This window comes from Procambarus clarkii, chromosome 42, assembly GCF_040958095.1.
Source record: "Procambarus clarkii isolate CNS0578487 chromosome 42, FALCON_Pclarkii_2.0, whole genome shotgun sequence".
NCBI lineage: Eukaryota > Metazoa > Arthropoda > Malacostraca > Decapoda > Cambaridae > Procambarus > Procambarus clarkii.
The window spans coordinates 455,984-474,134 of NC_091191.1; the positions used below are offsets into that span (position 1 = coordinate 455,984).

Here is an 18,151-nt window from a genome sequence, read left to right on the forward strand (position 1 = left end):
ATCCGCCGCCCACCCTCTGCCCACGCCCGCACGCCCAGCCCAACTAAACGACCTTCTACCGACGAGGATGACTATAGCTAGTTACAGTTATGGGTTATGGTAGAGGGAATTGGCTGTAAAATAGAAATTTCTACCGTTAGATGTTGAGATAACTATTAGTTATGGGAACTAGGAATTGTAGTAGATAATATTTGTAGTAGTTACCGGAGTTGTGGCAGTTAGAAAGTTGTGGTTGTTAAGGGTTTTGAAAAGTATGTATTGTGGCAGTTAAGAGTAGTGGTACGTATATACTATGGTATACAGGGGTTGTGGTGGATATAAATTGTGATACAACTTGTGAAAGTTATTTATTGTGATCGAGACAAGTTGGATAAGAGCCGTTGTAGATGCGAACGCCTGCTAAAGGTTGTGGTGGTTATATGCAGTTATGCAGTAGATGAAATGTATGGTAGTTAGTTAGGATTTTGGAACTGTGGTACTTATGAGAGTTGTAGTAGCAAGTGCAACAGAAACGTCAACCAAATATGTTTTTGTTGTGTATGTTCGTGTCCTTGTTTTGTTTAGAGTGTAACCAAACATAGAAGCAGCATATAAACAAATTATAAAACGAGTGATATAAGATTACTGATTCTTCAACGTTGATGGGAAGTCAGCTGGAGCTGCCAGTGTGGCTGGACTTGTAGTCTGTTTCAGAATAACACTCACCCGTGTTGCATACTCTTGCCACGCACCTGTGCTGCACACTCTTGCCAGAAACCTTTGCTGCACAGACTGACAGCACTCACCTGTGCAGTGAGAATAAGCAGCACCACCTCTCCTTTCTGGCAGAGACCATTCTATCAGCGACTAGGTTGAGGGCTTCATAATGCCAGTCATAAAGCTGTAGTGAGAGGTTAACTAAGGCAACGTTGGATTGCTAATGACAAATTGTTATGAAATAAAAGCAGAATAAAATGTTTTAGTTTCATTTCAACAGATTTTAAAATACCACGTAATTTACCTTTAATTTGTAAATTGTTTACCGGTCTATCATAGATGGGTTTTATTATAAATGAAATTATTATGTGGCATGTGTTATGATACTAATGCATACCTTTATTTATGAATTTGCATGAATCTAACAGGTTTATTGATTGGCTAACATAAGAATTGCCTTTATAAATTTGAATAAGGAATCATTTAGGACCTTATGTACCACATACATCAGACCATTTCTGCAGCTATAGCAAGAAGTCCTCATATACCTAATCAAACAAAACTAAACTGGAGAAAGACAAGAGGATAATTCCGGATAATTTTCAGAGCTTAGAGGCATGAGTTACGAGAAGTGAAATGCGTTGCAAATATTAAATGCTAAAGGAATGAACCTCACAATACAGGAAAAGAAAGAGCAAGAGAGACATGACTACCACTTACAAAATCTCAAGGGGAAGTGACAAGGGCAGACAAAGACATGATATTGAATGGGAAGGTCAAAAACAAAGGGGGCACGAATGGAAAATGAATTCCCAAATAATAAAGCCACAGAAACACTAGAAAGGTTAGTTTTCAATGTCAAGAAAAGTGAGCAAATGAAACGCGCCGCGAAATAAAGTACCAGAGGATACTTAAATATTTATTACTCTAAATAATGTAGATTAATATAAATATTAATCTACATCCACAGACTTATTTCAGATCATTTCTCGATATTGCCCTTTTCCCCAATTAAAAAAATATATATAATAATAACCCCGCGGCCAGCACAAGTTTGTTTGTCAACAAAGGCTCGGGACTTGCCACGACTGACAGTCGGCCGGGTGGCGACGGGCGATAAAATGGGTGCCAGAGAGACCTTCTCCCGACACTGGTTCATATATACCATGTGCGCTGTCATAGTTCTGGCATTTATTGCACCCGGAGTGGGCTCGAAGGGAGGTGAGTCCTGTAGGGCCCATAATATAACCTGGGTTAAGGCAGACGGATCTGATGGTGATCAGTGACTGGTAACACGTGATTTTACTCGGAATTCGGACAAAATACGTTGTTACATTATGTTGCATTATATCGTTAAAGTGCGGTGTCCCAAAGGCCTGTATATACAAGTAACGTAGCACATGGGCCTGTGTCCAAATGATGTTACTCGCCATTGGGTTATACCCACTGTTTAGCTACTCGACACTAAAATTTCCATGTAGCATGGGCTATGGTGAGCCCGTAATTATACCCACAATCCGTAGGTTATGTAAGGGTTTCTAGGATTTGCATGAATACTGTTAAACTGGGGACACATTCTTAATCCGTCCGCAATTAAGAATGTGTAACCCAATTGGCGTGTGTTATTTAGATACAAAGAGTTTTACAAAATCTCATCACGTCTGAAAAGACTGCTTGATCCCCAAATTTAAATAAGAAAGTCTTTGGGGTACAGTGTTGTAGCCCTGATTTTGTTCCATTATTATGGTACTTGTGTGCAGCACATTCCATAATTAAAATACAGGTACAATCTAAACAGTATCTGTGTGCTCATCACTGGTGTGAGCTCATGGTCTCTCCATTTTGGGTCTGGAGATTGTACTGGATGCTTTTGTACTTAGTGAGTGACACTTTGATCTCCATATTTAAAGGCAGATGTAAAGCTGCCTACCCTTGGCTATATGGGCTACATTTGCTGTTTTTAAGTTAAATAAAAAATGTATTTAATAACTTGGAAAATGAAAAATGTACTTAATAACTTGGAAAATGTATGGTAGAAATTTTAAAACATTCAAGTTTATCTATAGGAATTACACTACAATCATGGCTGTGGATTCAGTGCCTAATGTAATAATATATTAATAAAAAATGTGTTGGTGGCTGAAGTATAAACATGTTTCCCATTTCTGGAGACATGGAGCCTGTTAAATTTATTGAAGTCCCCCCTAGGCCAACTACTGACCTTACCCAGGGCACAGCCCAACAGTTGCCCAGCTCCCAAGTACCTGTACAGTATGTCACTAGGTGAACAGCTATATAGTCTTCCCAGCTTGGTGCCTTTTGATACTAGGTAAACAGAGGCATCACATGAATGGAAATGTGCTTGAACATCTCTCCCTCATGGTAGGAATTGATCACGTGACCTTTCGGTTCTGAACCATCTATGGTAAATACTGTGTTAAATGACCATTATGCTGCATCTTTTAAACATACAGTATTTTAATAGTCATCATTATAATAGTGTTTATCATCTGGCAACACTATACAGTACTGTATTACCATAGATGAATATTAAAATACATTTAGGCATAAATACAGTACTAGTATATCCAACATAGTGTAAACATAATACAGTATTACATATGAACCTCTTATATCAAACTAACAGCATTCCCAAACTACAAATGCTAGATTTCTACTTAATCCCTTATAACTTAGCGTTACAGTATATATATATGTACATGTACAGTATATATATTTACAGTATATGTACATGTACATGTATGTATGAGGGTGTGTACATGTGTATACAACATTGATAATTTTGTAACTAGCGTCAAACATTGTTATTTGCTTAGCTAAACGAATTAGAGGGTTCAGTTCCTGAACCGATTATGTACCTCTGTAATCCTTTACACCACCGCCCACGGGATGGGTATGGGGTGCATAATATAGAAAGAAATTGAATTGAATCTGGAAGTGGCCAACAACTGGCAACTTTACCTTAGAGCCTTAGCAAGGATATGAAATTACTTTCCCTGAGTACTAATGGTTATGAAAATAATAATTTTATTAAAGTTAAACATTAGACTACATGACATGAGTAGGTCCATCTACAAGGTTTGCATATTGTAATAATTGTGAATTTACTATGAAGCCTCTTAATTATGCACTGTAATAATATTGATAAATACCACTGCCTACTGGTATATGATATGTGGTAGTAATATTGGTGAAACGGTATTTCACTAATTTTTACTTGAATGTTATTCATTCTTTATACTGTACTTCCAAAAATTCAGAAAAACTTTCTGTAACTTGTCACCCAATTTATTATTATATATACAATTTTTGTATGCATACTTATACTACTAGCCTATACAGTACTAATGTGTTACAAAATCTGGATTATCTAAAATTGTTATGATTTACCTACATATATGGCATCATTGGTTTATGGTACAAATCTCTCTTGGTAAAGTTTCAACATAATGCTATGGAATGACAAGTCTGACAACATTGTCTTGTAGTAAGTGATCTGACAGCGGCTAATATGGTTCGCAATTTATGGTCTGAATAGCTAATACAGCTTGTAGTAAGTGTTTTAACAGTTACTATGGCTTTTAAAACACTAGGAATATACTTCAATTCAGTTAGTTTTACAGTGGTTAGGCCTACATATGAAATGCTGAAAAATTAGATGTACTGTATTTGTGTTTCTGCTGTTCTTTGGGGTACTCAAATGAAGTAAAAACATGTAGTTTTTAATACAAAGACAATAGTTGCCAAATATTTATTTTGCAGGATTAATATACCCTGAGATAACTGTGAAATGTGGAGCTGTGTCAATCATCTTGTTCCTTAGTGGTCTGTCGCTGCAGGCAAGTGACGTCCATGCTGCCATGTCTCAAACTTGGTTACATGTCTTTGTACAAGGAACAACATTTTTAATATATCCACTTCTAATGAAAATGGTGTGTCTTGTACTGCATGGTCTTGGGAATATAAATAAGTCTCTTTTAGAAGGGTAAGGTATTCATTTGAAGTTTTATTTATTGTTTTATTTATTGTATGAAATATTTAATTATTAAAATCTGATTATGCAGTATATTGGAGCTGTCATATATAACTTCTCTTTTATATATAAGATTAACATTGATGAGAAAATCGGTAGGAGCCATGAGGAGGCTTCGAACCTATGCATGGGATACTCGCAAGCAAACGCCCTAGACAACTACCCCATGACATGGTTCAAAGAATTTCTTCCTGGGATTCACTTGAGTCCCAGGTTGTTTTTTCTTTTTGAAAAAATTCTTGAATTCCTTTTGACCAAATTGTGGTGTAGTTGTCTAAGACCTTTTCTTGGGAGTACTCAGAGCATAAGTTCGACTCCTCCTTATGGTTCCTACTGGTTTTCTCATTGATGCATCACATTAACATGATTTCTTTATGCAATTAACATTTAATTACAGTTTATGAATATATGTAATTGTTTTTTATATATATATATTAATACTGTACCTTTTATTTAGTCTAGCATTATATCAATATATTCAAGTTTAACTACAGTATAAAAAGTTATTAACGATTGCAATACTGCATTAATATTCGTTTATGAAGCTCATCGACTCTTCTTTAATTGGCCACTGATGTCATCACAAAGGCTTTACCCATTTCTAAAAAATTCATGTAAATAGTTTATGGATATATTTATGTACTGTAATATGTTTATGCACAAAATTGTATGATTTTAAAAGTTGATCTATATTTTTTTTTTTTTTGAACATCTGTGAATATATCTATTAGAAAATTAAAGCATGTATGTTATCTTGATATTCCATTTTTCAGCAACAAATTATTATTAAATGCTATTTTCAGTCTTCAGGTTGTGAGCTGCATGCCACCCCCTGTTTCATCTGCTGTTATCCTTACACGAACGTGTAGAGGAAATGTGGCGGCAGCCATCTTTAATTCTGTCGTGGGAAGTTTTCTGGGGTTGTTTTTAACACCTTTATCTTTAAGGCTATGGGTGAGTTGTAAGTTCTAATTGATATTTTGTTCTAATTCATATCCATTTACATTTCTGCTGTAGCATTGAATTTTAGTGTCACTGTACTAGAAGAGCTTACACATTAAATATTGTGCTTTTTAGTAAATTGATCTCATTCATAAATTTGTATTCTTATACTGTATTGCACACTCATTTATTTTATAGTATTTTGTAAATTTTCAAGACTGTAAATCAGGACACGAGTGCTAAGTTACCAGGACTGCAGCCATTTCATTAAGTTTATTATGATGTACAGTGTTTGATATCACTTAATTAGTATTCAGTCCATAAAATTTTTGGATGCTATATTCTGCTAATTCAGGATACTTAACTACATTTACATGTTACTTTTGACTTGTAATTTCAAAGCTTGTGATTTTGCTGCTCTATAAGGTATATGATTTTTGTTACAGTAAAGATCCTCCATAGTCTCATAGAATTCCCACACAATACTAGTGCCACCGAGATATTTTCCAAACGTCACTGCAGGATCATATAAGGTGCACAGTTTTGAAATGTTTCCTGTGGCCCCCAGTGCAGTTTGTCATCCTACCTGACTTTACTTGATGCTTGTCATGAAGGAAGCAGATCATACTGAAGAGAGTACGTCTCCTCAGGTCAGAAAGATACTTTTCATAGAACTCGAAGCCTGATTTTCTGTCATTTTTTGTTTTAAGTGTTTTTTATGTTATAAAACATTCATTTATCATTTCTGCACAGCTTGGTGTCTCGGCATCCATCCCAATCATTGATACAATCTTGTATCTTACGCTCACTGTGCTAATGCCTCTGTGTGCTGGTCACTTGTACCAGAGAAGAGGTATTCACCCGGTCATCATGTCTCGGGGATCTTCTTTAGGAACATTGGGGCAATGGATGCTGCTTCTCATCATTTACTCAACTTTTTGTGATATGTTTAGATCATCCAGATTAGAAGAACTGCTTCCAAGAATGGCCTCCACAGTCTTAATAGGTTAGAATTAATGATACTGTATGAATCTAAGTTTTACTATTTATTATATTCAACTTGGTTTCTAAATGTTTTGGCTCCATTTATTATACTTGCCCATGCTTGCTTTCACTTGTTGTAGGTGGCTCATTCTCTTTTAGAACCAGCATTATCCCTTGTGACTTGTGAGCCAATAAGGATTCTGCTCCTGATGCCCTCTTCCTTCATCTTCACCCTGATTTACCATTCCAAGGCCCATTTACCTCAGATTGTCTATGGTGTGGTAATGTTCAAGTAACTTTCTACCTATTTTAGACCCATGATGTCATGACATGTCCTTTGCTTGCAGCATTCCTCTCTAACATCTGCGGGACCAAAGAGCTGAAGTCTCGACTCCCACAAGCATAATTAGGTGGGCACATGTCTGTAAGCAATATCAGGACCTGGAGTTTCTGGTTATCCAATCAGGGGTTAATTGTCTAATATCTCCCACCTTTAGCTGAACTTAGTCAACACTGTGCAGCAAGGGGCTGTACAATTTTGGTATGATGCTTGTGCTTCTGCTATACAGTACTTTGATCCTATGATAATGGTCCCATCCTGCCTTTCATTTGTTTCATTATTATTCAGATTATTATTATATTGTTTTTTGTTATGAACAATACATGTAGGTTTTATTTGGGTACAGCAACATGGTGAGAAAGCAAAGAGATGCTACAGGTGTATACAGTACTTGATGACCAGACCACACACTAGAAGGTGAAGGGACGACGATGTTTCGGTCCGTCCTGGACAATTCTCAAGTCGATTGTGATGAGGAAGTTGATGCTGGCAATAAATAGGCAAGAGAGAGGTGAGGAGCAAGGTATGATGTAGTAGTGATATGGTCTACTACACCATACCTTGCTCCTAACCTCACTCTTGCCTATTTATTGCCTGCATCAACTTCATCACAATGGACTTGAGAATGGTCCAGGACAGACCGAAACGTCGTCGTCTCTTTACCTTCTAGTGTGTGGTCTGGTCAACATCCTAAAGCCACATTATTGTGACTCGTCGCCTGCATACAGTACTTGAGTTCATGTTCTGTGGAATATTGTGACTTGCAAAGACTTCTTGGCTATTACCTGCTAAAATCAAGATAATGTGTTTCTGGAAATCAAATTTCATCTTTGAGACCCACTGCCTACCTAAGATTCCATGCCTGTGCCACCACTGTTGTGGCTCTGGGCAGGTTGTCTTCCCACTAATCATAACTTTGGTTGTTGTGGGTGAGCCCTTTCCTCTGGTTGAATGTGCTGGAGGCGTGACTGTCTGCCAATATTCATTAAGCACAATTCATGAGCACAGGTGAGCAATTACCATTTTTATTTAAATCTATGACTGTTTCCTTATGTGTTCTAATCACAGTGAGCAACTAAGTGGGATAATTTAAACTATAATGCTAAAAAGAAATTACTTTTTGAACAGCCCATTCAATTGCTCCCTTTTCCTTCCAACCCTGTTTTCCCTCTATGCAAAAAGTTTTAGTTACTTGGGGAAGTACTTGAGGGTGGCTCAAATCGGGAAAACACTGTAGACGGTGGTTGGCATTGGTTGCCAGGTGGGCCACCAAGTAGTTAGTTCACTACTGAGCTTGAAATTGCTTTCTATTTATATCAGTTAACCTTTTGGAGTCCATTCCCAACTGGGTTGAATATAACCTGTTGGTCCCCTAGCACTAATGATGATCCTGTTGTTCTGTTTGTGAAATTTTCCATTATGCCCGTGCCAGAATGATGACTTGCATGACTATTCGTGATTTTGGCTTGATGTGCTCTGTATTAGTATCTTTATATAATGCACATTTCTCTACTGTACCGTGTATCCACATGTGTGTACTTTTGTATAAATATTATTATTATTATTTTTATTATTATTATTATTCAATAGACCTATGTTCATGTAACAACTGAGTGGCATGCTCAGAATGGAGCACTCCATATTTATTTAAAACCAAATTTATTGCATTATTTTCAGTGGTTTGTATGCAGTGTGCTCTCTTGTATGGCACCTGGTGGGTGTCACACCGATGGCTGGTGGGTTGGTTCTCCCGAGGCGACACCTTGGCCATCATGTTCTGCTCCACTCACAAGTCACTCACACTAGGTCTGCCTCATATCAAAACAGTAATACTTTATATTTTTACTCAAAACTTTACCATTTCTTTGATTTGTTTTGTTTGCAATTCACATTTACATTTACAGCAATTCATGTATTGCTGTAAATGCATTCATTCATTCATTCCATCTGCACAATGTTTTATCTTTTTTTCATTCCTGTCTTTTGCATGGAAAAGCTCTTCTTTCATTATACTTTCTTACACAGTTTTACCCTTTCTGCAGCACCACTTATTTTCACTGTCGACCTCACACTGAGTAAAATATCCCTTTAATAATTATTCTGTCTGACTTTTCAATGGATATTATATCAGATCCCATCTTGCTACAGAATAATGGCAGTAAAAGTTGAAATTTAATTACCATCTATCATTAATAATCTCTGCTTCATGTTAATACAAACCAGTAAGAATTTTTTCACTTTCATAAGCCATGCTGGAATGTAGAATTCTTTGAATGATACTTCAGGAGCTCCTTGAAGAATCAATAAATGTGAAGGTACTTGATATATCTAGAGTGGACTCTACATACAACCATCACCTCATGGATGGAGTGTACTCAAAGGGAAACAAACCATCTGAGATGTATATGGATAAATAATAAATAAATACACTTAATGTTGTCAGAGTTAATGTGAGTTTTAATTTCAACACTTAATGTTTAAATACACATACTAAATGTGTATTTCAACTTCCAGTACTCTTTCCTGCCACTTCACAAATTTTGTACAAGACTGCAGTGTATTTCCTGTGATGTATTATTTACATAACAGGAAATGTGATATATTATTTACATAATACATCACAGTCGGTGTATTATGGTAGTATAATAGTTATTATGATGAGCTTGTAAAATGACTTTAATAAAAGTTATAAAGTATTCAAAATTCAACTTATTACAAAAAAATTAGATTTTCAAAGTATTGTACAGTAATGTTTTTTTTATTTTTAAGAATAGTTATTATATCGACACTAATTTATAGTACAGTAATTGAAAGTGTTAACATATTAATTTCATGTCCTTTGGTTAACAACTTTTGATTATAGAGTAATCATTGATGTATATTATGTTGATATGACTTGTGCAGGTATTTAACGCATCATTTTGTGAATTCATTCTAGGTCTTCCTATACTTCGTATATTAGTGTCTGAGGTGACTGCGCTGGGGGAATTAGCTCTTCCACTCTTAGTTTATCACCCGCTGCAGATGGTGCTGGGGGGGACCCTCACACCTTACCTAATTGCCTGGGCTCGGCATGCACCTGAAAGGTCAGACATGCCTTTATGCAATGATTTTTCGTATTGTTTAGAAATAAATTTGGAATATATGCCTTCCTCTTGCTCTTGGCATCTATTTTCATAAACCAAGTATTATTTCTGTTATATTCACTTGTGTAATTAAAGGATTTGTCTTCATTATTTATGTGGGACTTACAAGAGCAAATTTAAACATATTTGTTCTATGTTCAGTCAGGGTCGATAGATTACCGAGATTGGGTTCGGGGAAAGTTTCTAGGAGGAAATGAAGTCCACAGGGCATAACCTTGGAAAGTTTAAGCTTTTAGCACTTATGCCCTATGGAGGATATGATTAACAATGAACAAATTAAAATTTGGTTGAATTTTATACTTTTATTCACATTATCTTTTCTTGAATTTCTGCATATTAGCTATAACGTTTGTCAGCATCAATAAATCTCAAAACCAAGGGGCAGCTGCTCTGTGTTGCTGACTACTTCTATTTAATTTACTAGTGCAGCAGTTGTGTCTCTGTTTTTCAACTCTGTTACCATCTTCTGGGTGAATTGGTCACTGACACTAATAATTTTGATTTATATGATTTTATTTATCAGTTGCATTTTTTTTTGTCAATCTTGAAGTGCTCATCCAGCACTATCTTTTATATTTGCCATAATGTAAGAGTACCTACAATTTGTACTTGTCACTTGACTTTGCCATTGTGTTCTGTGTGTCCTCTTGAGTGCAAGTTCTTGCTTTTCATACAGTGCCAAATGATTTCCTATTTAATTTTATTTCAATGCTGTGTACACAGGTGAGAGGAGAATGGGCACAGGTGTGGTCTTTCTGCCAGGAATTCCACCTTTTGTTGTCACCACATATGTCTTCTGAGATTAGAAGCTTTTCTGTGCTCATTTAACATGAATGTGGCTTACACCTAATTTGTTGGAGGGAATTTATGCAACCTATCTAGTTTTGAGGCATTTTGCTTAGTGTGGTAACCAAAATAAAAACAATATTTATATAATAAGAAAGCCTCCACTGAAAGCAAGAATGCCAACCAGTAATTCAGGAATATGTCCGTACCATCTTGAGTGCAACCCCAAAAAACGGCATTGATGCTTGTTACTTCAAAACGCACTTTCCGAGATCTTATATTTGGCTGCTTCCTCAAGTAAGATCCCACTGTGTCTGAACATGGAGTATTGGAGTCTGGCAGGAGTGATACACATCATGGCACTGGAGGAAATTTTTGAGTATTGCTTTAAGGTCCAGGCAGTACAGTTGCATTCATTCTCGACTCACAATTGGGAATTCTGGGTTCGAATCCCAGTTGGGATAGAAATGGTTTGGTGCGTTTCTTATCACCTAATGCGCCTATTCACCTAGCAATAAATAGGTACCCAGGAGTTAGTCAATGTGTCATAGGGTTGCATTCTGTTGAGGCTCAGTAGTATGTATACTATATCCACTGGAATGCCTTTGTCTGAGTAGTTGGTTACCGTTATCGCTGGTTATCTGTAGGTTTGGAGTGAATCTTGGCAATTTTCAAGTGTCTAAGGTTTACTTTTTGAGAGTTTAGTACAATGTGAAGGATGTCTGTGTGTTATGGTGTGTGTATTCACCTGAAAGTGGATATAGGTTAACCGTATAGCGAGCTCTCTGCTCCATATATAGCTGGCACAAGACAAATTGCAAAGGGGTGTGTGTGTATCTGGAGCTAGAGTCACTCAGAGACACAAAAAAGTGTGCCTTTGTAAGTCCAATGCATATGGCTAAGAGTGGCTACTTTGGTAGCACTTAGAAAGGGGTTTTCATTTCAATCAGTGATTTATCATTTTGTTAATGCTAAAATTGCTGGATGTGACTAAAGTGTTTTCTCTGGACAAAGATTAGACTTGATAACAAAGAAACTTAAATAGTTATGATGCTTATCTATAGCTTGTAAGAAAGTCAAGATGAATCCCTTATGTATAATACAGTATGGGATTTGTTGAAGACTTTAATCTGTTTTCTATTATGTAATGGCTCAGATCATTAGTGTTACTTATGTTTTAAGATGGGAAGAGATTACACTTTTGTTTTGTTGATGGAGTTAATATTACTTTAGCTTCCCTTAAGATGGAGTCATATCAGAGATGAATTGATTAATAATTTAGATATGAAGGTAGGGAGTTGCTTGACAAAGGTTGAATAAATACAAATATTTACTTCAGCCTGTTAGTGAAAAATAAAACTGATACACAGTGAGTTCTCACTATCCACAAGTGATGCATTCTGGCAAAACAGTGGCACATCCAAATTTATAAATTTTGAGTTTAAGGTTACATGTTTTAAATATTCATCCCAGAGAGCTCACAAAGCTAATTTTTTTCCCAATTTCTCTCAATATCATGCAAAATTTAGCTAGTGTTTAGTAAAATAAAAAAAATACCTACCCTCTGGATAGTAAATTTTTGGAAATATCAAGCTATAGAAAGTGACGAGTCATTGTATTTTGCAGCAAAGTTTGGTATTACTGTACTGTATTATATTCTGTAGAAATCTATACCTTATTACAGTTAACTGAACAAACTTGATTCTTATTAGATTTTTCTTTCCACAGAGTTTTCGCTTCAGAAGTTTAATGAAAGGCATTTAATGAGTCTTGGCAGCAGAAAATTAAATACCCTTAGTCCCAACTACAGTACGAAGAAAATTAAATAAAAGCCAAAATAGAAAGGCAGTATTTGGAAATATTGATATACAGTATTATATTGATATGCAGTACAGAGTATATGCTAACACTATTGAAGGAAATATTATATAATATGTTTTCTGAGCCACACGTTTAGTTGCTTTCTATGGTAAGCTCTGCTTTATTGAACAGGTTCATGCATACTTAGACAGGAGGACAGTCTGCACCCACTTCACATGGAACTCAAGTAGTTCCTGCAAGGTGTATGGAATCACTAGCAAATAGCAAATGTGCAGTCCATCCCAGAATGACTGATGGAGGTTTGTTCATAAAAAAGTCAAATCCTTTTTGGTATTGCAGGTGACTGTCAAAGGAAGGCTCTCACTAACGACTACTTTTCCTGCCTGGCAACCTGTGTTAACTGCCAGCAAGTGGCAGAGCCACAACATATCTCTAGCCTCCCTAACACAAGCCACCCTATATTTTTCTGGTATCATGCGTCGGTCTTGCATGCAGGGATTTTCAGTGAATATTGACCTTATTTCACTGTTCATTGAATACTGAACATCCATTAGTTCTGAAACTGATGGATGCCCACTACTACTGAATACTGTACTCTAGGCTCATTTTATGTTTGGTGCATTCTCAAGTCGATTGTCTTGAGAATGGTCCAGGACGGACCGAAACGTTGTCGTCCCTTCACCTTCTAGTGTGTGGTCTGGTCAACATAGGACTCTTGCTCGAGGTTAAGGTAGGTTTGGAGTGGCAAGTTCTTTGCTGGAGTGCAGCTGTTTATCCTGCTGTCCTGAATCTTTTTAGAAGCGGGTAGACACTGACAGTTTCTGAGTAAATCGTGCATTGGATAGCAATTTAAGCTTGCAATAAGGGACAGTAATTAATTCTGTTATAAGGATCGGTTATCTATTTATTGGTGAGAAGTCTTGAGATGATATGAGATCATGTGGAGACATGCCCAGTGATATCTCATGGATATCTCATGGGGTTTCTGCATTACGCATTTGTATTGGGAGATATTGGTTACAAATGTTTTCAAGATCAAAAGGTGCCAGATAATTAAGCTTTTGTTGTGTAGTACAGTACAAGCACAGTGTGTTTATTTTCTGCATCACTGATCCTTAAGGTGGAACCACCATAAATAATAAGAATTTGTGTAGGTATTGATAGCCATATTTGAGCAAAATCTAAAAATGTACAGTAATTCAAAATGAGCTTGTTTTTGTAAAGAATAATATTTCAGGACCAATTAATTTTGATCAAAATTGGATCGAAGTTATAAATGAATCTTAGGTTAGAACTACATTCTCAGGAGCTCTCTACAATATAATGCAGTCAATGTAAATGTTTTAAATACATGGTTTTATGCATACTTTCATAGATTTTTAAATTTAATAACTTGTTATGAGTTGCATTTAAAGGTGTGCATTAATTTTTTTTAACGGTATTCTCATTGCTTTGTTTATATTATGAACATATAATGTAAGTATGATACACCTTTAAATGCAATTCCTTCCCTGTATGTCTCGGTTGCAACTGCATAAGGGTCAAGGACTGGCTAAAATATCGTCACGTGAAAAAAAAAGGTATGTGTGTGTGGGTGGGTTGGGTTATTTATATATTTAGTATGAACAGGCTTTTAATAGATGTATCACAATCATTTGTATTTATGTATTTGTCTCATTTTTGAGGATATTTTTTCTTATACAGTAATATTATTGTCTTTGTACAAAGTGATCTTCATTGCAATGAATTTTAGCAAAGCCTTGTCGTTAAGACTTATTCAGAGTGAAGAGGTTCTCTTTGGTATGCAGCAGTAACATGGTAGCAACAGAAAGGAAATACAGTACTGTAGTTCTGGTGAGGAATGAGGTCCTCTGTACCGAGATGGTAAGGCGATCCCAAAAAGCTACAAAACGAAATGAAATATAATGAAACAAATTTCTTCTTGAGAGAATGCTAGTTGATAAATAAATTTTAAATGTACCCTTACTGAAAAGCTGATGTTGAGTAGGTTATTAGAATTACCAGGATGAATGGGTACATTTAATGTTGTTAGAACTCAAGTGTATACATGAAGTATTTGACAAATGGTATATTTTCATAACTAATATTAATAAATTTACATCTTTATTTTTTTAATTAAATGGCATATAAATGTATGTAACACACATTTACGAGTAGTAACATTTTTTCAAATACTGTACTGTATTTCAAATGGGTAATGCTTAAAATCATTGTTGGGGACACTAATCATGCACCCTTACTTATCAGTTTGTATCTCACTTTGTATAATAGAATTTATCTATAAGTAACTTGATCTGGGATATGGCAAAATCCACTAGAGGTCTTTGAGGCACCAAGCTGGTAAGGTAGCCAATCCAAGATTTGACACATTATCTACATACACTCTGGTGTAGGTGATGAAGGTTTCCTTCAAATGCAGTAGGAAATAACATGCGTACAAATACAGTACAGTATATGTGAATACTGTGTTGTACTCATCAGACATAGCATGACAGTACAGTACTGTACTCGTAAGTGTGACACTTCCTCAGCAATTATATATGCTGTAAATTTACTCTAATACAGTATATCAGCTCTTCAATACAACCTCTACTCTCAAAATCTGGTTACTTTGCATATGACAATATGTTACATATCTACCTCTGTACAGTACCTAGTCTGTTTCTATATGCATTTGGTAAGTAGTGGTATTTGCTATCATTTCCATGTCATATCTGCCATAAATGTAATCTGTGCAGCATTTACATTCTTACCTTCTGATCCTATTTGTTTCACTTTTTTTTATTTTTTTGCAGGGACAGCTATTGCAATCCCCTTTCTCTATTGTACTACATTATATATTCTGTGTTTTCTTCACAGATATTTATCTCCTTTTGTTCTTTGTTACCTGATACAGTGATATTGTACACTGAAATCTTTTGTTATTCTCCCTCATCCATTTTCTTCACAAGAATTATATCAGCAATGTTTTGTGGATGAAATTTGATGTAATCAAAAAGTGCCTTCAGATGCAAGCTGCAGAAGTTCAACATGTTGCTTCTTGCATGTATCTGATTATATTCTATGCATAATTGTGACCTGGTAAATTGTGATCTTTGGTGCAGTCATGCACCTTTCACTATTCATTGAGCCCATGTAGCAGTATGCATGTCCCAATAGTGTTGATCATTCATGGCACATGTATTAATTTATGCCCCCCTTGTATCATTGATCACTTGTAGCACTGGTTATTCATGTCTCTGGTAGCATTGGTTATTTATATCCCATCAAGCATTTTTTTTTGTAGTAATGTTATTTAATCTCAACAGACGTGTATCTGTTACCACCTAACTTCTTGCTGTCTGTATTTCTGACACATCATTCCCTGTTTCTGTCTAATATATTTATCAATGTCATTATCTAAAGGTAATGGAAAAAGATAAGCCTTCAAGCAATACTAAGTAAAAGGGCCTTCCATTAAAGGTTCACAAACCCTTCTCTTCTGTTACCAAACACTTCTCCTTGCCATAGTACCACTTGCCAGAAGGCTGCATCCCAGGATACCTTACGATTACCTTTGATGATTTCGGGGCATAGTGTCCCTGCGGTCTGGTCCTCGACCAGGCCTCCTAGTTGCTGGACTGGTCAACCAGGCTGCTGGAAGTGGCTGCCCGCAGCTTGACGTGGGAATCACTGCCTGGTTGATCAAGTATCCTCCTCATATAGGATGCAGTTTCCCAGGATACAGCTTCCTAGGATACAGTTTCGTAAGGTGCAATATATCACTGTCTTTCCACTGGGTAGCTTTCCAGAGTGCTGCCTCCCAGGATGTAGCTTCATTGGGTGCAGCTTCCTAGAGTGTGGCCTCATAGTGAGTTGCTTCCTAAGGTGTAGCATCCTAGGAAGTAGCTTCTAAGGGTGTAGCTTCCTAAAGAGTAGCTTCCCAGGGTGCTACTGCTCTGGGTACTGTTTTCCAATATAGTATAATAATAATAATAAATGTTTATTCAGGTAAGGTACATACATACAAGAGATTTTACAAAAATGGATAGATTTATAGATAGAGCTAGTACATACAATGCCTAAAACCACTATTACGCAAAGCGTTTCGGGCAGGAGAAACGTGGAAGTAGCTTCTAAGCTACTTTCCAGGGAACTAATTCCCTTTCTCTCACCTTAGCTCTTTGTATTTCTCTCTTGTTTCCAATTCTCCATTCCATTGTTCAGCATTTTAACAGTGTTGTTATCTTTAGGTAATCAAAATGTTAATTTATGAATATACTCGGAGGAATGCAATGTTAAATGATATAACTGGTACAAAATAATAATTTATTCTGCCTCATGAAGTATGATGCAGCCATGTTAAAAATACATTGTCTGCTTCAGTTTCTATTCCATTTTATTCATGAGTATCATGAGTATTCAAAGCTTTTTTGTTGGACAGTATAAACTATTAAGATACAGTACATGGAGCTGTGATTTTTTAAAATAAAATTGTCTTGTATTTTTATGAAATTAAAAAGTTTAAATTTTGTGTTTGGATTTTCCTTTTACGCTCTTTCATATTTTATGTTTACCTGAGGGGCACCATCTCTTGTGGTCTCAATGGCAACAGGAAGCTGTTGGCGTGTTTAAGTTGCCAGGTATTTCCAGCTTTAATAAAAATGAAAAAAGTTCAGTATCAACCAAAGTAGTGTAAGTGACTAGGTTGCAGATCAGTTTAAATTCTCTTCCCTAACTTAATGTAAAATTATTGAACTTTCCAGGCTACTTCAGAAAATCTGTGTATTTTATTAGTACGAATGATAATTGTATTTATGTATTACTGTATACTGTGTTATATTTTTATTTTAAAATTTCAAAGAAAGAAAGGAAATGGTATGGTATGAGCAGCTGAAACTTGGTTCTAAGATTGCACATGAATTTCAGTTGCACTAGGATTTATTCCAATGTAACACTACCCGGTATCTTGGAGCAATAAATTGTTTATATGCTAAATAACCCGCATGGCCCATCTGGAGACTAGTAGATCCCAGCATTCTGAACTCTATAAATCTACAGGTTTGCCAGGTTCTAATTTATTTATTTATATATATATATACAAGGTACATTGGGATTGTGAGGATACATAATATAGTAATTACAATCTTGTAAAGCCACTAGTACGTGCAGCGTTTCGGGCAGGTCCTTAATCTAAGAAAATTTTAAGTAGGTAAATACTTGCAAAATTTATAAAAAATGATAACAGTTACAAGGCAAGAAAAAAAATAAAAGATGAGAGAAAATTGTAGGTATATTAAAGCACATAGGTAGCTCAGATTGATTGCAATGACAGCTTGAATGGTAGTTGACAAAAATTGGTAGGCACAATACAGCATATGG

At 36.0% G+C, this 18,151-nt stretch overlaps 1 protein-coding gene across 3 annotated transcripts; it reads left to right on the forward strand.

Moving 5' to 3' along the window:
* The first annotated feature begins 1,773 nt into the window (after positions 1-1,773).
* On the forward strand, positions 1,774-17,303 carry LOC123770364 (sodium/bile acid cotransporter 7). Of its 3 annotated transcripts, none has more exons than XM_045762200.2 (7): positions 1,774-1,917; positions 4,480-4,702; positions 5,554-5,704; positions 6,446-6,698; positions 8,694-8,822; positions 9,955-10,102; positions 12,677-17,303. In XM_045762200.2, the coding sequence occupies exons 1-7, from the start codon at positions 1,818-1,820 to the stop codon at positions 12,696-12,698; spliced, it is 1,026 nt and encodes a 341-aa protein (XP_045618156.2). In that variant the 5' UTR covers positions 1,774-1,817; the 3' UTR covers positions 12,699-17,303. The 3 variants fall into 3 exon arrangements, with proteins under 3 accessions (XP_045618156.2, XP_045618158.2, XP_069195893.1); XM_045762202.2 differs by having other exon boundaries at positions 13,109-17,303; XM_069339792.1 differs by lacking the exons at positions 9,955-10,102; positions 12,677-17,303 and adding an exon at positions 9,302-9,666.
* Positions 17,304-18,151: the final 848 nt, after the last annotated feature.

Bases quoted from the DNA above. Each gene is read 5' to 3' on its own strand.
- LOC123770364 (XM_045762200.2), top strand. From the start codon at position 1,818: ATGGGTGCCAGAGAGACCTTCTCCCGACACTGGTTCATATATACCATG. The intron at 4,703-5,553 runs GTAAGGTATTCA...TGCTATTTTCAG, and splicing joins AATAAGTCTCTTTTAGAAGG to TCTTCAGGTTGTGAGCTGCA. The intron at 8,823-9,954 runs GTCTGCCTCATA...AATTCATTCTAG, and splicing joins TCACAAGTCACTCACACTAG to GTCTTCCTATACTTCGTATA.